Here is a 25,505-nt window from a genome sequence, read left to right as displayed (position 1 = left end):
GTGTGCATGAGGCCTTACTTGCACTTTAGGGAATGTAACTGAATTGAAAAGATATAGAGGCATTGCTATAGGGGGTGCATAGTTTGTAGAAGCGCCCCAACCCTGGCGCCCTTTCCATGTACGAGGACAGCAGTATTAAAAATGATCCTTATTTTGGATCAGGGCCCCGGAGAGTCCAGCTGCGCCTCTTCTTCCAGACATTGGATGGGTTAGCAGATTAGTCCATAGTGATCACAGTCCATGGGCATTAGACAGTGTGTGCATTCATCCCAATTATTGTGGCCTTGTTATCTGAGCTACGGAATAATTGATCTATCACTTTTGGCCTGATCATGTATATGTAGTCTATGCGGTAAAGTTTCACCCTTTTATTGGCCATTCAAAAGTAAAAGATTCGTTTTAAGCTTCATCATATTACGTACATCTCATCACTCTGTCATTTTTGAATTGGCCCTCAAGGCTGGGCTCACATGGGTCATTTTTGTTGCGTTTTTAGCATGCAAGTTTTTGTTTTGGTATATAAACTCCCGTGTCTCTCAATGGGCGTTCATCAACCAAAACAAAAAAATAGATACTAAAAAAGCAACGAAAATGCAGCATGTGAACCCAGCCTAATATTGCATATTGGTAAAGATGTAGCAGAGATGAATTTATCACTTGGTACAGCAGTTCCTAGTCCTGCTTATCTGATTCTTCATGTCAGTTCGGTTTGCAATTCACGATGAGCAGATCCTTGCAATTTATTAGTCTGATGGCGTCTTGGTTCTTTGATTTGCTGAACAGTAAACATCACGTTGACTAGAATGTACAGAACAAAACAACCCCTACACTTGCAGGGTATTATATCTACCTATATTGAACATTTAAGAGGTTGTCCGGTGCCATAAATGTATGTTCGTGGGGGGGTCGAAGCCCAGGAACCCCCACCCATCAACAGCACAGCCCCTTTCATTGTTTATCCTGGCACATAGCTGTACATATGGGTGTGTCTTAGCCCCATTCACTTGACTGGGCAGAGCTGCAGTACCATAAACAGCCACACCCATATGTATGGCGCTGTGCCTGGATAAACAATGAAGGATATGCGGTGATCCCGGATCCCCAGAAGTAGGCATCAAGTAAAAGTCCTGGGCAACCCCTTTAGTCTTAGAACTTTTAACTGGACATCTGGTCATTTGCCCGACATTCTGTAGAAGATATTAACATTACACGGGATACGCTGGACTAAAAGTAGCCAGATGAACTTCAACTCATCAAATCATGACATTATTGTTACATTAACTATACATACGGGTACTAACCATTTTGCACATGTCTACATCCCACAAATTTTGTAAAGTACAAGATGATATAAAAAGGCTCGGGCTACTAGTGGTCATATTTTATTGATTTTATTCATCAATGACATGGCTGCTCTGTCGCTCATCCTCTGTGATGGGGTAATGAGATGAGAAGGGGTATGGGCTACACCATTCAAGTATCTGTAGAAAATATTTATGAATTTATAAAGCCCTAAAAAGACGTTTTGGGGCCCACAGCCAACTAAAGCTCTTTTTAGTACTGCTGTCCTCTTATGTGGCAGAGAGCCTTTGCACCTCTCAAGCACTAGGGCTCGAGTGACTTCTACATCCCCTTTAGCTACGCCATGCCCGTAAAAAAAAATGATGTCAACCTTTGCATATTGTTTTATGCTAAAAACAAGATAACCGATCACAACCCTTTAGGCATCAAATTTTTGCATTGGAAAAAACAAAACACTATATGAATATGCCCTTATTGGGGCACATGTTGCCCCCATGGTTCCGTAATATAGACCCATAGGCACTCCATGTGCCACTTCATGGTGTATACTTTATGGTGACCCTATAAGGCACTGTATTCCGCCTTACGCTACATCCAGACGAGCGTAGCTAACCTCAGATGTGAAAAACGGCCGTTTTCCACGTCCGAGGTGCACCTGTTTGGGGCGCGTTGTCACGGATCCCCCATAGACTAGAGTTTATTGAGGGATGCGTGACACGCAGTAAAATAGGACATGTCCTATTTTTTCACGAACCCTTCACACGCTCCGTTGAAACAGCAGTCATGTGAAGGGCCCCATTGAAGTACATGAGTCCATGTGACGGCCGTTGTTTTAACAGACGTCACACAGACTACATATACACTCGTCTGAATGAGTCCTTAGAATAAATGCTGGGAGAGGAGAGAATACCTCCGTAATATGGTATGCTATTGAACATGTCACGATTTTTGCTTCTCATGGATTCCATATGAGGTACAGTATGAGCCCATAGATTTCTATGGGTGCCGTATTACAGATCCATGATACGGCCATGTGCATGAGCCCTTAGTGTGCATGTATCACAAATGATTTTGAACTTATTGCCCCACTAATTGCCCCACGTCCAGTTCTTGCTTCCATATCCGTAGCACAATATAGATATACTCCTATCTTTAGTTCTTCATGAAAGTTTTCTGTTTTATTTCTATTATTCTTGATTATTCTTCTTTAACCGTTTCTCTGGTAATATAACGCACCCCTAAATGTCATCCCAATGGGACATTTTCTGTATGTTGCACTCAGCTGTGCACACTTATCTTTTTAGGGTGAAAGAAGAACAAAAACCTCAACTATCACAGTAAGTAACTACTCTCTTAGTGCGGTAGGCTTGATTTTTTTTACGTTTGTTGTTTTTGTTTTGCTGTGTTTTTTGCTTCCTGCAATACTTTGGTGGTGTTAGGTGACCTGAGTCCTTGATAGACTACACCTAGTATGCCTTGTGCTTCTTGACCGGCTTGTAAGACAGCTGCACGCGGCTTTCTTACCCCATCCACGTGAGTTGGATGTGGACTCCTGTGGCTGCTTGTGGACTAGTGTGTGTTCCTCTCTTGCTGGCTGAGTTTTGCAGCTACCATTCTTCTCCATTGGCTACTAGCTTTTCCCTTTTGCCTGTCTGTAGTGATTGGGGGAGACAACATTTCGGGCCTGTCACTTGTTCGTATGGTTATAAAGATGCATTATTTGCTTATTCAAACAGGTGGTTTCCCTTTAGTGGGATCACTGAACTGGTTAATAACGTTCTACTGCCACAACCAAAGCAGCAAAATGAGAAGGAGCCTGAGAAGTAAGTAAGCTGCTTTGCTTAGATTAAGTACAACCTCTGTAGCATTTGTGCACACTACAGGATAGTATGGGGGAAATGCTTTAAGGCCCCATGCACACGAATGTGCTTTAAGGCCGCAATTCCCCCCAAAAATCCACGGGAGAATTGCGGCCCCACTCATTCCTATGGGGCCATGCACACGACCGCGCTTTTGACGGTCCGTGCATGGCCCAGGAGCCCGCACCGCAGAAAGAACGGACATGTCTTATTACGGCTGTGTTCTGCGGTCCAGGCTCATTGAAAATAATGGCCGCGGCCATGTGCACGGCCCGCGATTTGCAGGCGGCTCCCGGTTGTCACTCCGTCACGGCCGTGCACATGGCTACGGTGGTTTGCATGAGGCCTTAGAGGGTCAATACCTGTTAACCCTTCTAGTACTGCATTGCTTTTTGCTGCTTTTTGTTGCGTTTATCAGTCCATTTAGGGAAGGGAGACCCTCAGGCCCATAGCAGCCCCTTTATACAAATGGCTGACTGGCAAGCTAAGCGCAGAATTAGGGCCAATCTAGTCGCCCTGATTTGGCTTTATTAATTTTCTGCATCCTCAAGAATTTCCTACATATAACCTGTCCGAAAAAACAAAACAAAAAAAACACCCACATGCAAACACATAGATGTATTAACGGTGAATGCACAGCTAAAGGGTGAGTATGGACATTTATGTTATTTCTGAGTTGCGATTTTTGCGGCGGAATTGCAACATCTGCTATTTGTTGCTGGTTTTACCTCCCATTGAATTCAATGTTGAAAACCCGGAACAGAAAAGCAGCGATTCCGCAGCATAAATTGACATGCTGCGGATTAAAAAACCGCACCGCAGGTCAATTTATGAACGATTTTTCGGTGGGTATTTTACGCAGCCGGTGGATGAGATTTGTTGAAATCTCATCCACTCTGCCGCTACTGTAATATGCTGCAGATTTACGCTACGGAAAATGTGCCGCATTTACGCTACGTGTGAACCCGGCCTCAAAGTGCATCTACGACTCTTTAAGACTCGTGATCATTTGCGTCACTATAAACTCCTTATCAAGTTCGTTGCTGAAGTCTAATTAGAGTGAGAATAAAAGAACGATGTGTATGAGGTGTGATGGCGTATGGTCTTACAGTCTGTTCCAGACATGTATAGAAATAAACACCACATTTTCAACCTCTTAATACTTTCCAACAGCTCAACAGGGAACAATTAGAGAAGTGCGCTCCATCACGGGACTATTTAAAGAACTGGACTGAGAGGCGTTCCCACTTAATGACTCGTACTCCTTATTGTCATTCATAAAAAGGCTTCTGCATCTGTTAGTGTCAGTATAATAGGGTCCGTATAAGGTTTAACAATATAAACATAGAAGCGGCCATCTGTTCATGGGATGTGTAGGTAGCAGGCACGTCAGATTCTCAGCTGACAGAGGTCTGTGACTGTCTGCACAGCGGCTGCAGATGACAGCAAGGAGATGATGACTACTCCCTTGTTCCAGCCGGCTTTTCATTGATCTAGACTCTTAAAATCCATAGACGTCATTTACCCCATCAGCCCTGTAGAGGTGCAATTCGTCCCTTTTGTGTAAGAATGGGCATTGGGCTACTCCATAGATTTAAAAAATGATTGGGAAGTGCTCCTAATCTCCCTTAGGGTACGTTCACACGCACTAATTACGGACGTAATTCGGGCGTTTTTGCCCCGAATTACGTCCGAAAAATGCGCCTCAATAGCGTTGACAAACATCTGCCCATTGAAAGCAATGGGCTGACGTTTGTCTGTTCACACGAGGCGTAAATAGACGCCCGCGTCAAAGAAGTGACTTGTCACTTCTTGGGGCGTAATTGGAGCCATTATTCATTGACTCCAATGAATAGCAGCGCCAATTACGTCCGTAACTGACGTGGCGTTCAAGCGCCTGCACATGCCGTTACGGCTGAAATTACGGGGATGTTTTCCCCTGAAAGCATCCCCGTAATTTCAGGCGTTACGGACGCCCTCGTGTGAACATACCCTTAGGGGTAACTCAAAGCTCCTAGACCCTAATGCAAAACCCATACCTCCCAAACATCTTTTTTTTCAGGATTGTCCCACAAATCAGACCTCAATGGGGGCTAAGATTATGAAAAGGTACCCAAAAGTGGGCATTTCTGTGAGGTTTTGTGGGCATTCCTGCGTAAATTGGGAGTGGAGATTACTATGTCCCGCGAATAGGGATTCAAATGACTTTAACAGGACTCCCCACCCATCACACATTTTTTTTGTAGTATTGGTCTCCAAATATGGAGAAATGGTCCTTTTGGGCCCCCCTCAGACTGCAACCTCAATAGCTGAGCCTCTGCCCCTATACATGGCCCACATCTTGCCATGTCACTAAACAGGTCCGAAAAGTAATCTTATGGTGATCTAATGTAACAAGCCTCAGGCAATAGGTCAGTAGCGTACGTTGAAATTTCTTTAATCCAGCACTTGATAATCTGGAAAGTCTGATCTGTCTCTAGCACAGAACTGTAATATAATGTGGAACATGTGATAATACCAACCACTGCAAGTTGGATATGTTAGATTAATAACCCCTCTGGTTGGGGTTACCACTGTAAGGGGGACAAATTTCACATGGATTTACATGCAAAAATTCAAAAAGTCAAAAATTATCCGCACTCCGGCTCTAGAATTTATTTTTACCAAATTTCAGAAAAGACAAATACATAATTTTTTGACATAATCTCCCTTTTCAATACACGTTGTCCATCTGTCAATAAGCTTTCGTATTCCCACATTAAAAAATGTTTTAGGCTGAGCTGCTAATTCATCGCTGTCTTCATTAGACATGAATATTCGTCCTCGTAGGGCTTCTTTCAGGGGACCAAACAGGTGGTTGTCCGATGATGGCAAGATTAGCACTATAGGGAGGATGCTTTAACACCTCAAAAAAAGTTTTTGGAGACTTGTCTGGGTGTTTGGCTCCTTCTTCATGGCTGACACTAGTGCGACCTTCCTTGAACTTCTCTATCCATTCATATAAAAAAAAAAGTATACTCCCCTCACTGTTCCTTTTTGCTTCTCCCCTCCGAGTCCCCTCCTGCTCCCCGCAGGCCGCGGCTCATATATAGTGCTGATACCGGACAGTAACAGGACGTTGTATGAGATGCAGGACGCTGCTCATCATCAGGTCCTTGTATGAGCCGCAGCCTGCTGAGGGAGCCAGAAGGGAGAAGAGGAGCGGTGAGGTGAGTATATATTGTTTTTCATTTTCTGTCCGATGGGGGATGAAATGGATGGCCAATGGCTGCAGTTCTTATGCCACAATTGTGGCGCACAGCCAAAAGAAAGATTTGACAGATTTATTACTCCAGCGGAGCAGAAAGCTAAGACTGGTGTATGAAATCTGACCCATTGAATTTCTATATTTCTTTACTCAATATATTTCTTCACATAAAATTCCATCACACTTTATTTTGTATCTTTATATATTCCATACCTTATATGCATCAGATAATAGATGATGTACAGATAATTCACCCAGAATTATAAAAGAATAACTGTGGGTAAAACGAATACACAGTGTTTGTTATGCCGAGAGTGAAGCCTGAAGGGGTGGTGCATGACAAAGGGTTACACAGAGCACCAAAGAGAGAAACGCTGTGTCAGGCCCCGCCCCATAGGTCCTGCACTAGGCATAACACGGTGTATGAGTTTTATCCAGGGTGTTCCCACGTAGCGTAAACGTTGCAGAGTTCCCGCAATGGAATTTTGTGCAGAAATTCCACAGCATTTACAGTAGCAACAAAGTGGATGAGATTTAAAAAATCTCATGCCCACGCTGCGGAAAAAAACGCAGCATAAACATTAATAAATTGACCTGCAGTGCGGAATTTAAAAAACCCTCAGAAGTTGATATGCGGTGCAGAATTTTATTTCGCAGCATGTCAATTGTATTTGTGTAAATGCTGCTTATTTGTTGCGGGTTTTCTCCATAGAATTCAATGGGGAGGTAACATCCGCAAACAAATAGCAGATGTTGTGTTTTTCTGCGGCAGATTCGCAGCGATTCCGCCCCCAAAAACGGACACTTCTAAAAAATGTAAATCTTATACTTGCCCAGAAGTCTGTGTCTCTTCCTCTAGGGTGGCCTCCTGGGATGTCATTTCATCCCATGTGAGCGCTGCAGCCAATCTTTAGCGGCGGTCACATGGGATGTAACGTCATCCCAGGAGACCGGCCTGGATGACGTCAGAAGGCCGGGCTACTGGGATGACGCTTCATCCCATGTGACCGCTGTTGCAGCCAATCACAGGCTGCAGCGGTCTCCTGGGATGAAACGTCATCCCAGGAGGCTGGCCTGCTAGCAGACAGGCTAAATGCTGCAGTTTTCCGCAGAGGACATTCCGGACGAAAAGCTGCACCACTGTTTGGTACGGTTTTTCACCTGGAATTCCCTGCGGTGCACAGGGCGGATACACTGCGTGCTTTTGCGCAGCGTATCTGCCCCATGTGAACTCCGCCTCATTGGTGTAATATTTTTAACGTTATGTAATTTGTTGAATTGGAAAATTCAAAAAAAGGGCACCAATAGTATTCGGGCACTAATATTTGAGTCCTTTTATAGGGACTGTTGTGTCATTCTCTGCTATGGTAATAACTAATCCCAAGGCTCAGCAAACACAAAATCAAATAGAGCCACAAAATAATAAATAATGATTTTCACAAAATCAAATATAAAGAACCCACAACAAAAAAGATCTATACCTTAATAATTACTGAGAAACACACCCGGGAATACATAATAAAGGAAAATGCTACTTGAAGGTAATTAATAATTTAATAAGTCAGCATATACATAAATGTCAACAGAAAGCAATTCTGTTGAGACCTCACAAAAGGGTGATTGATGTAAAGTCCATGTAAATAAATTACGTGTAATAAAGTACCAACATTTACTGAATTTAATGTCACATATAGAAGCAGACAAGTCCACGTTACAGGGATTTTACCCAGTCTTAGGCCAACTTCAGATGAATGTTCGCAAACGCGGACTTGAAAAACTGAAGTTTTTCACGTCCGAGTTGCCCCCGTGCGGGTCCCGTTTTCACGGATCCCCATAGACTTCAGTCTATAGAGGGATTGTGAAAATGGAACAAAATAGGACATGTTCTGTTTTTCAACGGATCCTTCACGCGGTCCGTTGAAATAACGGCCGAGTGAACGGCCCCATTGAAATACATTTGTCCGTGTGACGGCCGTTAAAACACATACGTATACTACGACCATCTGAAGTCACCTTAAGGGTTAATGCACATGGCCTTATTGCTCTGTACAAACTCTTTAGGCTGGGTTCACACGACCTATTTTCAGGCGTAAACGAGGCGTATTATGCCTCGTTTTACGCCTGAAAATAGGGCTACAATACGTCGGCAAACATCTGCCCATTCATTTGAATGGGTTTGCCGACGTATTGTGCAGACGACCTGTCATTTATGCGTCGTCGTTTGACAGCCGTCAAACGACGACACGTAAATGGACTGCCTCGGCAAAGAAGTGCAGGGCACTTCTTTGCCACGTAATTTGAGCTGTTCTTCATTGAACTCAATGAAGCACAGCTCAAGATTTACGAGCGTCTCAGACGGCTCGCAAAATGCGAGGAGGAGCATTTACGTGTGAAACGAGGCAGCTGTTAACAGTCTGTCTTTTCAGACTTAAATGCCTCTCATCGTGTGAACATACCCTTAGAGCTGTAGTTCTCAACCCATTAAAGCCCTTTGGTGCCCTACTGTTCCTGTATGCCTCCGATTTCATATGGGATGCTCCATCGGATGCCGTAAACTAACATGTTTTCCCTAGAGGGCGCCATTCAGTGGCACCCAGATTACGTATGGCTCTGCTATATACATAATACCTTATACAAAATTAAGCTTTGCAGTTTTGCTTTTAAAAGGTTCTCCACCTAAACCAATGTTACAAAATTCAGATTAATAATATTCTAAAATAGGAAATAGCTGGGCGTGACTGCTACCAAGCTGTTCAATCCCTTCACGACTGGTAGCACTGTGCCTATCTAACTTTGAGCTGCACAATTTTCATTTGAGACAGATGGTTGCTAGGCATATACTTGCGTAACAACCACAGCCTTTTATATGGCAGCACATCCCTAGCAACCAGTCTGGTCTTCAGAACAGTTTTTTTAATTGGCACTTGGTCCAGAAAATAAGCCAAAGGGCAAAAAGGCTTGGCAGTACTAACGTCATATTAGTCAAAATTTAGCTGGAAATCCCCCCCATTAATATTTTTAGTGGCCACTGACATTACTTCAGTTTAGATTAACAAAATGACTTGTAATGCACATATTGGGAAAACAGGGGGATTTTATGGGCAGGAAGCTTCTGTCACCCGCTGTCATTACATCTGTGTGTCGCATGTGTTTTGCATGTTTTTGTGCCTATACTAAGTCAACAATGCTTTTACTTGGCTTATGGACAAATTACAAGGTGTCTGCAGGTGTTATTTCTTTCATTGCTTTTGTCTTTTTAATTTTAATTTTTTTTTTCCTGAAATTATCAGGCCAGGACTGGACAACTTTTGCCATCTGACGCCACAGTCAGTAGGATTGTACTGTCACAATGTGTACATTTTATAATTTCCACAGCAAAGCAGCAAGGACTAACTTATGTAAACTTCATTGGTATACTCATAGAAAAGTTGGGAATTGTTTATTTAAAAAAAAATACAAAACAAATAGAAAAAAAAAAAAAAATTTATATATATACTACCGTTCAAAAGTTTAGGGTCACTTAGAAATTTCCTTATTTTTGAAAGAAAAGCACCGTTTTTTTCAATGAAGATAACATTAAATTAATCAGAAATACACTCTATACATTGTTAATGTGGTAAATGACTATTCTAGCTGCAAACGTCTGGTTTTTAATGCAATATCTACATAGGTGTATAGAGGCCCATTTCCAGCAACCATCACTCCAGTGTTGTAATGGTACATTGTGTTTGCTAACTGTGTTAGAAGGCTAATGGATGATTAGAAAACAATTGAAAACCCTTGTGCAATTATGTTAGCACCGCTGTAAACAGTTTTGCTGTTTAGAGGAGCTATAAAACTGACCTTACTTTGAGCTAGTTGAGAATCTGGAGCATTACATTTGTGGGTTCGATTAAACTCTCAAAATGGCTAGAAAAAGAGAGCTTTCATGTGAAACTCGACAGTCTATTCTTGTTCTTAGAAATGAAGGCTATTCCATGCGAGAAATTGCCAAGAAACTGAAGATTTCCTACAACGGTGTGTACTACTCCCTTCAGAGGACAGCACACACAGGCTCTAACCAGAGTAGAAAGAGAAGTGGGAGGCCCCGCTGCACAACTGAGCAACAAGACAAGTACATTAGAGTCTCTAGTTTGAGAAATAGACGCCTCACAGGTCCTCAACTGGCAGCTTCATTAAATAGTACCCGCAAAACGCCAGTGTCAACGTCTACAGTGAAGAGGCGACTCTGGGATGCTGGCCTTCAGGGCAGAGTGGTAAAGAAAAAGCCATATCTGAGACTGGCTAATAAAAGGAAAAGATTAATATGGGCAAAAGTACACAGACATTGGACAGAGGAAGATTGGAAAAAAGTGTTATGGACAGACGAATCGAAGTTTGAGGTGTTTGGATCACACAGAAGAACATTTGTGAGACGCAGAACAACTGAAAAGATGCTGGAAGAGTGCCTGACGCCATTTGTCAAGCATGGTGGAGGTAATGTGATGGTCTGGGGTTGCTTTGGTGCTGGTAAAGTGGGAGATTTGTACAAGGTAAAAGGGATTTTGAATAAGGAAGGCTATCACTCCATTTTGCAACGCCATGCCTTACCCTGTGGACAGCACTTGATTGGAGCCAATTTCATCCTACAACAGGACAATGACCCAAAGCACACCTCCAAATTATGCAAGAACTATTTAGGGAAGAAGCAGGCAGCTGGTATTCTATCTGTAATGGAGTGGCCAGCGCAGTCACCAGATCTCAACCCCATAGAGCTGTTGTGGGAGCAGCTTGACCGTATGGTACGTAAGAAGTGCCCATCAAGCCAATCCAACTTGTGGGAGGGGCTTCTGGAAGCATGGGGTGAAATTTCTCCCGATTTACCTCAGCAAATCAACAGCTAGAATGCCAAAGGTCTGCAATGCTGTAATTGCTGCAAATGGAGCATTCCAAGACGAAAGCAAAGTCTGAAGGAGAAAATTATTATTTCAAATAAAAATCATTATTTCTAACCTTGTCAATCTCTTGACTATATTTTCTAGTCATTTTGCAACTCATTTGATAAATATAAGTGTGAGTTTTCATGGAAAACACAAAATTGTCTGGGTGACCCCAAACTTTTGAACGGTAGTGTATATATATATAAGATTATTATTTTAGATCAGTCATGGTCAAATATTGACAGATGTTCGGGCAAAAGAGGCACTTGCCCAGGGTCCTCCATCACTTAGGGGACTCCACCTCCCACTTTACCAGACGTTACCAGCAGCAAGCTATAGAAAAGTTTGAAAAGGTTTTACATGTACCTCCAATAATACAAAGCTTTTCATATGTGGCAGAAGAGGTGAGGTGCAACTTTTACTAATATGGAGAAGAAATTCGGTGGCGGAGCATGTATGTTTATTGCCATAGGGGGATACGTCGTGTCCTGGCTCTTTCTATCTTTTGGTTGAACAAAGGTTTAGGCATGTTATAAAGGACCTGTCACCACTCCTGACTTGAGTAAATACTTGTATGTTGTGCTGTCACACATTGTATAACACGGTCACTGGGGAGGGGAACACTATCACATTTTTTGCCCACCAACCTTGATTTGGCCCAGAATGTTCCCATACACTGGAAAATCCTCCTATACTAGGGGGTAATTTAAGAATTAAATTATTGTCCTGAATTGTAGCTCCCTTCTCATGCCACAAAAACTGACCTGAGGGTGGGGTGGCAGAGAGTGACAATTACACTGGATATAATTTTGTCGTCTCTAGCGTTGACAATCCTCCTATACAATGAGATATTTGAAGAATAAAATCATGGTCCTAGTTGAGGATCTGAATTGTAGCTCCTACCCCTTTGTAAACCCCACCAAAACTGACTTGAGGGACGGGTGGCGCAGAAGGTGATAACCACCCTGGATATAATTTTGATGTCTCCGGCGTTGACGATCCTCCTATACAAGGAGATATTTTAAGAATGAAATCATGGTCCAGGATGAGGATCTTCATTGTAGTTCCCACCCCCATGTCAACCCCAAAACTGACCTGAGGTAGGGGTGGTCGAAAGTGACAACGCCCCTGGATACAATTTTATTGCTTTTAGTGTTGATGATCCTCCCATACAAGGAGGTATTTGAAGAATGAAATTATGGTCCTGGGTAAGGATCTGAATTGTAGTTCCATCCTCCTTTTCAACCCCAAAACTGACATGAGGGAGGGGTGCTTGGAAGTGACAACCACCATGGACTAAAATTTGTTGTCCCTAGTGCTGGTTTTAAGTCCTTAGTACTATACAACAGTAAAGGAGCGTGGACTTCTCCAACTCTATTCTGAAGACCCTCCCAGGATAGGAGACTTTTGACAAATTGAACCAAAAACATGGGCGCATTTTTATTTTAAAGGGGTTGTCCTGAATGAATGGCAAACTTTGCAAGTTATGGCCTCCATCAGAGTCGGAGCCGTTCTTACTTAATTAATGCTGGGGGTCCCAAGCCTGGCACCCCCCTCTATAATGTCCATATGCCCTAATAGATCATTTGGACAATGGTTGTCTTCATGAGATAGCCCTAAATAAAATATCTTGTAGTATTTATATATGGATGGGGATTACATTCATTTCATACATTTAAGGTGGAATTTTTTTTAAGGTGGACATGCAGATTATAAACTCTTCTTTATGGCATTATAACTAAACATGGGTCACAAAATCTGATGGCTGCTCTATCTAATTAATATTTATGAATATTCATTATTGTCCAGAAAATGGCTAACATCATGGGTAAAATATGTGCATGGAGGATAAACTAGAAATGGTGATTAGAATTTGCTTGTTTATATTTTTTCAGGTCTATACAATGGGATACCAAGTACGGCATTAAAGGGCCACTTTTATTTTTATGCAAGATATAAAATTTTTAGCATTTCTTCTATGGAACCCAGTTAATAATAAAGAAATATAAATTTAATATTTACACCGTATTTGGATATCCATGTTCCTTTTACATGTAAAATGTAATCTTGGTCAACCAAATCAGATATCTGCAAAATCCCATTTCCTGTGTATTGATTTCTGTGCGCTGCATGCAATAGATCTGCAGTGCCAGGGAAAACAAAAGCAATCAGTGTCACAGGTCGAATCCCGAGAAAATCAATGTGTCTCCATCTCAAATAATCGACAATATTAAACACAACATCATTGTACAAATGAGCAGTGCCATTTACACTGCTCATAGCCGGGGAACACCGCGGATTACAGTTTACTGCTGACATTTCATCTGCCACTGAATAGAAATACGTCCCGCGAAATACAATGATCAACACATCAAGTACATTCAATACGAGAAGGCATTTTATGGGTTAAACCATTGTTCATAGCGATGCCCGTTATCAATTCACTGGAAACTAATAAGACCTGTAAGTTATAGGGCTCTTCGATTTATGTGTCCGTGATTTTGCTAGTTCCTAGGTAAATTTATCGGCAGGTCACAGATCTGCTACACGTGATTGGTCAAAGACCCCCGGCTGGACGTAGATCTTTGGGACCATTTAACCACTGCTGACTTCTTCTACTTTGTTGGGCGTTGCTGTCCCAAGTGAATGTCCACATTTTCAACATCATGTCATTGTAAGTCCGATATTCTGTGCTAATTTTACTAACATATCTTTATAGTGATCATTTTGCTGATACAAAGCTCCAAATCCCCTGAATAGACATAGGGTTAGATTTTCGAAAACTGTCGCAGGCCTCTTAATAAATCTGTCTTTTTGCTGACTGTGCACCACAATTGTGGCGTAACGATCGCGTCCGTGCGCCAACTATTCCGACCCATTGGACATAAATTGAAAAAAATTAAAATCGCCCCACCACTCCTCTTTACTTCCCCCCTTCGGGTCCCCTCAGGCTCCCTCTGCATGCTGCAGCTCATACAAGGTAAGGGCTTTATATGCGACGCAGCACTCAACGTGGTCCTGAGTGCTGCGTCACATACAACGTCCTGATCATGGCCGGCGTCAGTATGTTGTATGAGCCGCAGAACGCTGACAGAGCTTGAGGGGACCCGGAGAAGCGGTAAGGTGAGCATACACATATATATATCTCATTTATAACATTTTTATTCTCCAATGGCGGGTAGTCTAATCAGGGGGGCAAGGTTCAGGTCTTAGTACGCGCCTCTGCCTTGCTTTACCTGACAGAGTGAAATCATACTTTATGCCAGTTTTCTGGGGTAAATTATAATAAATTTGTCGGGCAGCCCCAATTTTAGTTACCCACACCTCCTTTCCCCACAAGTGGTGAGGGCAACGTAAAATGGCCAAAAGTCTCAATTATTAACATATATTGCAACTTTTGGGCCTTTTTGCCACTTTTCCATTCTAGAAAACTTCCTCCATAGAGTTAAATGATTACATTTTGTCTGCCAGCAGCCACCACTAGAGGGAGCTTACTGTTTCATTCAGTTGAATGTATAACAGTATGCAGTACGTTCTTAAGCTCCCCCTAGTGGCAGGCAGCTAGAATGTTATGTTTTAAATCTATTGCTATGCAAAGGATTTAGAGCTCCGTATTAGGGAAACGGAGCTCCAAGCACTATAAGTATATTGTTACTCACCTTGTCAGGATCCAGCGCTGCATCTCGGTGTGTGCCCACAGCTCCTTCCAGCGGTTATGTTTCCTTGGTAGGCAACCGGACGCTGCTTTTTCTACTCCTTCCACCGGATTTTGGCTTTTGCTTCGGCCCTGCTGGTTTGGGCTCCAGAGCTTCTGATCATGCTACACAGCGTCGTATGGTTGCCAAGGTAACCAGCGCCAGAAGATGACGTCAGTCCTGCCATTCTTTTTAAAGGGGATTCATCCTACCATGCATTGCCTGGTTGTTAAGGTACATACCTTTCCCAACTCCTGTATGTTGCTTTTGACTACTGCTTGTTCCAGATCCTGACCTCTGCTTTGTTGCTAACCTCACTCCAGCATTGTCCTTTGGATTTTCTGCCTGGTACTTTTAGTCAGGCTCCTGGTTCTGACCCTTGGCTACGTTCTTGACTACGCTTCTCCTGCATTAGTGCTAGGGACAACAAGCCGTGACTATTCTGGGGACAGCAACATGGGAATCTTTCTGCAACAAAGTCCAAAGTCCCTTGCGGGTGTGAAAAGGTGGGAAACCAGGCGATCCCTAAGGCTTCATGCCCACTTCAGTCTTTTTCTTCAGGGTGCTAGCCGTTTTTCAGACTGTCAGCACTGATAGAGAGGAGAGGCTGCTGATCAGTGCTGGAACGCAGCGATATTAAGAAAAATAAGTTCATACGTATCCCGGCCGTTGTCTTGGTGACGGGTCCCTCTTCTGACATCCAGTCCGACCTCCCTGAATGACGCGGCAGTCCATTTGACCGCTGCAGCCAATCACAGGCTCTGAAACGTCATCTTAGGAGGCCAGACTTGAGGAAGAAGCACGCAAGCAGGGAGTTCTGGGTAAGCAGTAACTTTTTTTTTTGTTGCGTGTTTTTTTTTTAATGAACCATTAATCTATATTGTGAGCGCTGCGCATGGTATTCCCTGTCCAGCGGTAGTCTCTGTCCAGGGTGCTGAAAGAGTTAAAGGGCTGCACTGATCGTCAGTAACTCTTTCAGCACCCTGGACAGTGAGTACCGCTGGACAGGGAATAGCATGTGCGGCACTCACAATACATAGTGTGAACGGGTTTCAATTTCCTCTCGGAAACTGAAACACGGAAGTGTACACGGAGTACACACGGGAAGCACACGGTTCCAATCACGGACACACGGATCCGTGAAAATCGGCCATGAAAACAGTGATGGAAGTGTGCATGAGGCCTTAGGCTCTGCACTACAGTCTAGCCAGAGCCAAACGGATTGCTGCTTCATGAATCCACATCTCTGGTGCAAGACCATAACAGATATAATAATAAATCATAAATCACAAAAGTTTTCACCCATTTAGATGATAAAAGTAACCGGGTTTTCAAGGTTGGACATTCACTTTAAATTATGCAAATAGAATTCCTTGAGAAGGAATAATATTCTCCCTGCAGCGTCACCTAGAGATTGCTATCCTGTAAATTAAAATCTCACTCCAGAAGGAGTAACTAAAAAAAAGTTGACGATATGTGAATAGATAGCAAAAGTAATTTATATATTAGCTAATTAAATAATGTTTTACATAAAATTATAACAAAAAGAAAATGAATAGTTTTACTGGTAAAGCATTCTACTTTGGTTAGAGTTTCTAGATCTCCATAGACAAACTTGGTAGTAGCATGGGTCATATTAAAGAGCTCAGTGACTTTAAAGGGGCTTTTCAGTCCCATAAACTTGGTGGCCTATACTCAGGACAGGCCATCAAAATGTGATCGGTCGAGGTCCGACTCCCGGCACCCCCGCTGATCAGCTGTTTTGAAGGGGCGGCAACGCTCGTACGAGCACTGCTTTCCCTTCATTTCCACTGCTCGTACTGCGAATCGTCGACACACTTGTAGCGTCGGACATTCCCTACTGAAGGAAATGAGGGAAGATTGTAAATCTATGAACCGCCGCTACAAGTGTGTCAGCAATTCACAGTGGGAGCAGTGGAAGTAAAGGGGAAGCAGCGCTCGTGCGAACGCAGCAGCCCCTTCAAAACAGTTGATCGACGGGGGTGCCGGGAGTCGGACTTCGACCGATCACATATCGATGGCCTATCCCAAGGATAGGTTATCAATTTTATGGGGCTGGAAAACCCCTTTAACACCTTGCCATGGCAGCCAGTTTTGACCTTCCTGACAGAGCCTAATATTTCAAATCTGACGTGTCACTTTATGTGGTTATAACTTTGTTATTTGTTTTTACTTATCCAAGTGATTCTGAGATTGTTTTGTTGTGACACATTGTACTTTATGCTAGTGGTAAAATTTGGTCAATACATTCAGTGTAAATTTGTGAAAACACCGAAATGTAGTTATTTTTCTAAATTAGAATTTATCTGCTTGTAAGACAGATATGCCATCCAAAATAGTTACTAATTAACATTTCCTATATTGGCTTCATTTTTTGAACATCCTTTTATTTTTCTAGGAGAAGGCTTATAACTCTAGCAGCAAATGTTCACATTTTCAAGAACATTTCCAAAATAAAATATTTTAGGGACCAATTCACTTCTAAAGTGTCTTTGAGGGGTCTATATGTTAGAAAGTACCTATAAATCGCCCCATTTTAAAAACTGCACCCCTCAGAGTATTCAAAACAGAATTTTGGAAGTTTCTTAACCCTTAAAGGCTATGTAAACCTGTGAGCACTTTTTTTTTTTTTTGTAACCATGTATTATAGGATTTCAGACAACTTTTTAATTTTTTTTTATAAAAATAATGTTTAACTTTTTAAGATACAGCTTCTATGTATCCAGGATACATAGAAACTGTATCTTAAACTCAGAGCTGAATCCGTGAGGTCAGTGGTACATGAACGTCGATGTGACCAATACCAGGTGGATTCTGCGTGTCAGAGACACGCATATACTGTGGTCACCGAAGCCGTCAGTCCCGCTGACCTCACGAATCCGGCTCGGAGCACAAGGGTTAAACGTGACACTGTCATAGGATGACACCAGTTTTTCACCGGTTTGATCTGCCCCGGTCAACTATAATTACTATTATTGTGGATGCGCCTAGAAGTAACAACAGCTCGAACACAAAGCAATGGACCGCGCAAACTCACAGAGCGGGACCGACGAGTGCTGACTCACATGACTTGTAATAATCACCTATCCTCTGTTATATCACTCACTACAAAGATTCACACCGCCTTTGGAAGTGACATCAGCACCAGAACTGTGCGTCCGGAGCTTCATGAAATAGATTTCCGTGGTCGCTGCACACAAGCCTAAGATCACTATGCACAATGCCAAGCGTCGGCTGGGGAGGTGTAAAGCACGTCGTCACTGGACTCTGGAGAAGTGGAAACATGGTCTGTGGAGTGATGAATCAGGTTTCGCTATCTGGCAGTCTAGCGGATGCCAGGAGAGCGTTACCTGCTGGAATGCATAGTGTCTACAGTAAAATTTGATGGAGGAGGAATAATGGTCGGGGGCTGTTTTTCAGGGTTTGGGCCCCTTATTTCCAGTGAAGGGTAATGTTAATGCTACAGCATACAAGGACATTTTACACATTTATATGCTTCCAACTTTGTGGTAACAGTTTGGGGTTCGGCCCCTTTCTGTTTCAGCATGACTGTGCCCAGTGCCCAAGGTCCATAACGACATGCTGGCCCGCACAGAGCCCTGACCTCAACCCCATCCAACACCTCTCCTCCAACATCAGTATCTCACCACTAATTCCTTTAGGATGAATGGGTCCAAATTCCCACAGACACACACCAAAATCTTGTGGAAAACTTTCCTAGAAGAATGGAGTCTATTAAAGCAGCAAAATGGGGCACAAACCCATATTAACGCCCATTATTTTTGTCTGACAAGCTCATATAGGTGTGATAGTCAGGTGTATACATACTTTTTGCCAGATAGCGTATAACTTGTTGCTCCTGTTGCAAAGTCTGTACGGGGGCCGGCCATTTAAAGTAACCATGTCTTCTTATTTGGCTGGGAAGGAGGCGTCAATGGGCACCTTAGGGCTCCAGGTCCTCTGCAACCCCTATTGCTATGCCCATTAATTGAATTATATCTATATTTGTACATCTATCTTTGTCCTTGTACTGGTATGCATGCTAATAAAATACATTTCCATTGGATATTTTTTTAATTTCTAAGCAGCTGGTCGCTGGTACTCTTGGTATTGTTTTTTTGATGGATCCTTTCTTTACCTTTTATGTATATTGCGCTGCCTTTTCAGTACAGACTCCTAAAAATAGCTACTTCCCAAGTTGGCTGTTAAGTACATCGAAATATGATTACACCTAGGAAGATCCTCACGAGCAGGGATAATGTTTCTGACAAGTCACTCAAATTACTTTAATTGCATGAGCCATCAAAGTACAACACGCTGCCTTGACATATACACAGACACAATGTTCTGCACCTGTCAAATAACTCCAATTTGAAGAAATGTATGCATCAGACATAGGGGTCATTGTTATTTTTATGTGTTTTGGGTTTTTTTTCTAACGCGGTGGTGGCAGCGGGTGAAGTGGACGCTTAAGCATGTGTCATTCTTGCTTGGCACCGTAACTGGAGACCTCGTGACATCACTATTTTGAGATTAGGATAAGTTCAGTCTGCAGGGTGTACAACATTTATGAACACTTTACATTATTTAGACTGTTGTATCCTTTTACTGTTGTGATGCTGCCGTTTCGTAACCTTGTGGCTTTCCTTTTTAATAAGAAAAAAAAAAGGACTAGGAGGATAAGTGTCTGTTGTCATACACGGGTCCGGTTGTTCTGTTTGATAGACTACAGCCACTGTTTGCCACATTACTTGTTAAGAATAAGTACAAATGCCGGCAGGGGTGAAACAAGCGGCGACATCTCCTGAAGAAGTTCCCTCGGGAATCGGGCTGTAAAATATATCCGAATGGATCGCTTATTTCTGCCACAAGTTCAAGATTATCGTTTTCTTTTCGAAAATCAATTGTGATAACTGTGTTACTTTACCGAATATACTTTCTGCTTCAATACCTGCTATTTTTAAGATCTCTGATTGTTGTCAGTGTATGGAAACTTTCTTGTTGACATTAGGAGGCTGTAAAATCCTGAACAGATCTAAGGCAGAGCCTTCTGCATGAAGGCTATATGGAGACACACAGAGTTGTGTGTCACCATATTGTACCTCCATACAGCACTGTATTAGGCCCCATGTAAAAGACCATAATTACGGTCCATAATTACGGACCCATTCCTTTCTATGGCCACCGGACACCTTCTGTGCCATAGAAACTTTCCGTAAAAAATTCTTTTACGGACTGTGCTCCAATATTTTATAATGGGAGCACAGTCCGCAAATGCGGATGACTGTCCGCGGCTGGCTGTGCCCGTAATCACAGACCGTAATTACGGGCACGATCGTGTGCATGGGGCCTAACAGATATATCCTCACAGAGGATTATATAGACTGACTTTAAGGGCTCATGCACACGACGGGTGCCTGTTTGCAGCAGCAAAACATGGTTACTAGTGACTTCTGTGCGCTGTCCATTTTTTTCAAACCTATACGTTTGTCTCCGTTCCGTAAGGTTTCCGTTTTTTTTGACGGAATCAATAGAGTAGTCGACTGCGCTATTGATTCCGTCCAAAAAAATGGAAACCTTGCGGAACGGAGACAAACGGAAACCATTAGCAACTGAAGCATTACCATTCAAATCAATGGTAATGCCAACGAAAGCTATGGTTTCTGTTTGCCTTTCCGTTGACTGGTTCCTCCAATGGAAAAGTCTGACGGAACCCATCAAAGGAAACCAAACATGGATGTGAACAGGCCCTTATGGAAATGAATGGTTCAATATGCTATCGCCCAAAAAAACGGATAGGACACTGAAGAAAACAAACGGTCGTGTGCATGAGCCCTAAGGGCAGGTTCAGACGTGGCGGAATTGCTGTGGAATTCTGCTGCGGATAGTCCGCAGTGGAATTCTCCAGCGGCCGTTTTTTACATTTGTTTCAATACATTTTTAGGCAAGTTAGTTCAGATGTTGCGGAAAACTCCGCTGCGGACCATAGGCTGCGGTGCAAAATTTTCCCTCCTTCTACAACTTCTGAATTACCTGTCAAATATGCAAATGTTGCTGCAGATTCGTTGCGTAATTACCCTAAATCTGCACCAACATTTGCAGCGGAAAAACTCCGCCACGTCTGAACGTGCCCTAACTGTAGCGAACTCCCTGCTGTGAGAAGTATTAGATCTGTACGGTTTTCACCCTTTGGATGTGAACAAAAATATTCACCGACAGCAAATAAAGATCTAGAAAAAGGTCAATGTTCATTATTCCAGAATTCGTTCTCGCAGGTTTTTTATTACGTTTTTCCAAATCAAAACAAAGTCAAGAACAATTGTCCAGAAACATTGGACAGAAGTGGAACAAATAAGTATCAGTTCAGTCTACATTGGAAACATCATTACAATTTGATAATATCTAGCATCCAGTTTCTCAAACTTATAAAAGTAATAAGGACATCTATGTTGTAATATTGGTATTTGACAATGTAAGTGAGGAACCCAAAGTCCGAAGAAGAAGAAAAGAGGAGAGAAAAGAAAGAGGGGGGGGGGGGATTAAGGGAAAAGAGGAAGGGTGAGAGGGAGGGAAGTTCTCCAAATACTCAACTACCCTGTGATAGGAGAAAAACTCATAAATTAAAGACTATGATGGCATACGAGCTTTCCATGGCTTATCAAATTCAGAGTCTGAAAGAATCATTACATAGAGCTGTGCAGAAATTTTTGTGCAGTTTTTTTTTACGTTTCGTTTTTCTTCCATCCATTCCCAGTTTTGGCCAAGTAAAACAAGTTCAAAGGAGAATTAGAGCCAGTTAAGTTGCCGCTATTATTTTCCAAAATGTCTATATAAAATGAGAGCTGGAATCTGATTGGTTCATATTGGCACTAGATTTGATAAACCTTACCCAATAAGGAAATTATATTAGGACTGGCGTGTCAAACGCCAGTCTTTAACTAATGTACGTCTGTGGAAAATGCTCCAAATATATTAAGAGGTGCACACTCTTAAAAGAAAAGTAAAAAGTTCAAAATTTTAGTGAATCTATGGCATGCGCGAATACTGGCGTAAATCTGTTCATATATTTCGCACAATGTGTCTACGTCCAGACTAAAGCTGTAGATCTGCTGTTACCTAGTTGTGGTTCATCTGCAGAACTAGTAGTTGTTAAAGGGGTTGTGTCTTTCAAAAGGAGATGCTGCGGCAATCAGCTGGTCGTGTTCCCGGCACAACCGGCAAACAGCTGATTTTGCCAGATACGGCTCGAGTCTGCCAGAACGGGAGCCACTCTTACAGAGGCGCTTTTTGTTTTGAGCCATAGAGGGGATTACTGCCTATGATGTCCATATGCCCTAAAATATAATCTTAAAGGGGTTGTCTGGGCATGGGGTGGTTTTTCATACTGATGACCTATCCACAGGATAGGTCCGGGTGTCGGACCCTCAGCGATCATATATTGATGACCTATCCTTTGGATAGGTCATCAGTATAAAAAACCGCCCCATGCCCAGACAACCCCTTTAAAAAAAAGGGGTGATTCTGCTCCTATTCTGGTTAGAGTACACATACCAGTATGTTCCTGGGCACTGACCTTATATAAGTGTCCTCCACCGGATAGCAATGATGGTTTTGTGAAAATGTTAACTTTTTTTAATTAACTTTACAATTCTAAAGTATCTGAAAACTTACTAACCGTATCAATATGGTATGATCCCCAAATAATAGTGTCATATATTGGTTAAATAACCCTTCCATATTGAGCCTGAATAAAAATGCACACAGCTTCATCACCACCACCATACACGGATAATGGAAGTGTTCTTCTTAGTTGTCCCTATAAGGGGCGCTGCAGGGAGTATCGGCATAAACAGCATGTATATCTACCAACCACTAGTCTGCATATTTTAGAGGAAGCAATAGGATCACACAGAAAATATCCTTACTTTCCCATATATTTTTTCACCTAAACAGTAATAGTTGGTGGGATCTCATGTTTATGGACATTTTTACCCCCCCTGTGCTGACTATTTTCTATGTACGAAGACAAAGATATCAGCAGATGAAAGTTACACCTGTTATAAACCTAATGTAGGGATTATGGATTTATACATTTGGGTGCTTTCTAATCTACTATATTATGGCCACTCGTCTTTACATTTTTATGTTGGTCCCTTTAAATGGCCATCTGTATAGAAGTAATCTAATCTTGTATATTCCTGTATATTATTCACTGGAAGGAAGTAAATGTACCAGCGCCATAAGTGTCAATTATACATCAAACACCACGTAGGAAGCCACATATTAATTGTGACCTTTTCCCTGGGGAGTAAAGTGATAGATTATTTAGTAAGAAGTCTTTTGACTTTGGATCAGAAAGGGAAAGACTGAGAAAGAAGAAAGTGTGCAGGCATAGAGAAATGAAAGGTGCACCATTAGGTATGTATATATATATATATATATATATATATATATATATATATATATATATATATATATATAGATGTGGGTAGCTGCATAAGGAGCCAAGCATATGGTGGCAACTATAGTTAACTAATATGGCAAATTAGCATAATCTTTGTAATACACTCGCCTTCACACTGCGGTCCCTGAACTGAAATCTAGGAGACTGCACTCCTATAGATGTGTGTGTTTAATTATCCTAGCAGGGGCCACACTGCATAAGGGGGGTAGGGATAGTTGGATCCAGCGCTGACAGAAGTTAAAAGGAAACTTTTTCCAAGTTTTATTAGTTCTTGGTTAAAAGAAGGTATTCATTAGCGTATGTGGTATATATTGCAATGATAGGTTTGAAGGTAGGTAGCCTACGCGTTTCGGATGGTGTCTCCGTCCTTATTCATGGCTTAGAATGCTCATTCTAAGCCATGAATAAGGACGGAGACACCATCCGAAACGCGTAGGCTACCTACCTTCAAACCTATCATTGCAATATATACCACATACGCTAATGAATACCTTCTTTTAACCAAGAACTAATAAAACTTGGAAAAAGTTTCCTTTTAACTTCTGTCAGCGCTGGATCCAACTATCCCTTCCTACAAAACAACAAGTTTTTCCGTGTGCCACCACGAGGATCCGAGCGCCAAGACTACCATCCACAAAATACGCAACTTCCACAAGGTGAGCTGGAGAAATCCTCCCTATTTCTACTCATAAGGGGGGGTACTCATTGGGATTGGTGCAACTTTCAAAATACTTTTTATTAAAAATGATTTTTACTTTTTGGGGTACAGCTGCTTTGTATACTGTATACAGAGCAGCTGTATTGTGTGCTAAGAGCTGAATGTGTCAGGTCCGCGGGACTGACCGGTTCAGTGTCAGCGGGTCCTTTGTGTCTCCGACACGCAGGATCGAGCTGCTATCGATCATAACTTAGATGTGATCAATTACGAGATTCTTATGGCAAGCTGCACTTACATTCCCTATGCCTTCCTACCAAACAAGGACAGAACATGATATTTGCATTTCTTATTGCAAGCTGCACTTTTCTAAATGATATACTTTAGATTTGGAGCTCCTTGTAATTTCTTCCTTGCGACCCGCTAAGCAGTCTACAATCTATAGTCTGCTCACAGATTCTGAAGGAAATCACAAGGAAACCAGCCCTACAGGTTATTATATGAAGGTCAAAGGGAGATATTCCAATTATCACTATTGGAAATCGCTATTCAAGCAATTTATACATTTTTTCTGAAAGGGAATGTGTCATCAGAAAATGACCTATTGTTAAATCAAGTTTTTATCGTTTTTTAAGAATTTTTGTTTAATTATTTTTTTTTTTTCAATGTCATTATCTATATTAAAAAAATAATCCTGAAATCTTGCAGTTTTCACTCTGACCACTAAGGCTCATAATAGACGGACACTTCCTGTTCTGTAAAGATCACTCCCCAGCAGTCATCTCATTATCATCACAGGCAGGATTACAATAAAAGGTGGCACCTATATATACCTAACACAGGATCCACCATTAACAATAGGCGATAGACATAGCTTCCCCTCCTATCCCTTCCTACACAATGACCTCTGCACAGGTCACAGAGCATGCCCACAACACTCTCCCATAGAAGTCAATGCGTCCCCTCTCGTTCCTGTGGTCGACGTGGCTGCTGTAAAGCATATTTCTAAATGCTGTTAAAAGCAGCTCAGGCAAGATGCCTGCCCCATAATAATGTACAGAAAATAGAATAATACAATATACAATCAAAAAATAAAAATAGATTAGAAAAAAAGAATATGATTCACCTTCTGGTTTAAAAAAAATAGGTTATATATTCCCTTTAAGTGTAGTTTCAAAGTGAACTTACATGTGAACTTTACAGTGAATGTCCACCCTTGAACACCTGTTTTTTAATCTAAATAGATCTAAAATTTTGTGCTCATTATTTCCGTCATATATATTTATAGGAGTCTGAGCTACTATCAGAAAGAGCTTAGATCTTACTACAAACTGGTAATTAAT

General features: G+C 42.0%; 1 protein-coding gene across 37 annotated transcripts in view; it reads left to right on the top strand.

Annotated features, from left to right (window-relative positions):
• Nucleotides 1-25,505, top strand: part of RIMS2 (regulating synaptic membrane exocytosis 2) — a 583,792-nt gene that overhangs the window by 88,160 nt on the left and 470,127 nt on the right. For 28 of the 37 annotated variants that reach the window (XM_075825887.1, XM_075825888.1, XM_075825841.1 and 25 more), the window contains exons 2-3: nucleotides 2,607-2,639; nucleotides 3,039-3,125. The exons of 8 other annotated variants lie outside the window; for them this stretch is intronic. In XM_075825887.1, the coding sequence (XP_075682002.1) occupies nucleotides 2,607-2,639; nucleotides 3,039-3,125 (120 nt within the window). The remainder of the gene's footprint in view (nucleotides 1-2,606; nucleotides 2,640-3,038; nucleotides 3,126-25,505) is intronic. One more of the 37 variants, XM_075825851.1, reaches the window with a different exon arrangement.

Source organism: Rhinoderma darwinii, chromosome 5 (genome assembly GCF_050947455.1).
Source record: "Rhinoderma darwinii isolate aRhiDar2 chromosome 5, aRhiDar2.hap1, whole genome shotgun sequence".
NCBI lineage: Eukaryota > Metazoa > Chordata > Amphibia > Anura > Rhinodermatidae > Rhinoderma > Rhinoderma darwinii.
Note: the sequence above shows the minus strand (reverse complement) of the source record. Positions and strands in the feature narration are given on the sequence as shown.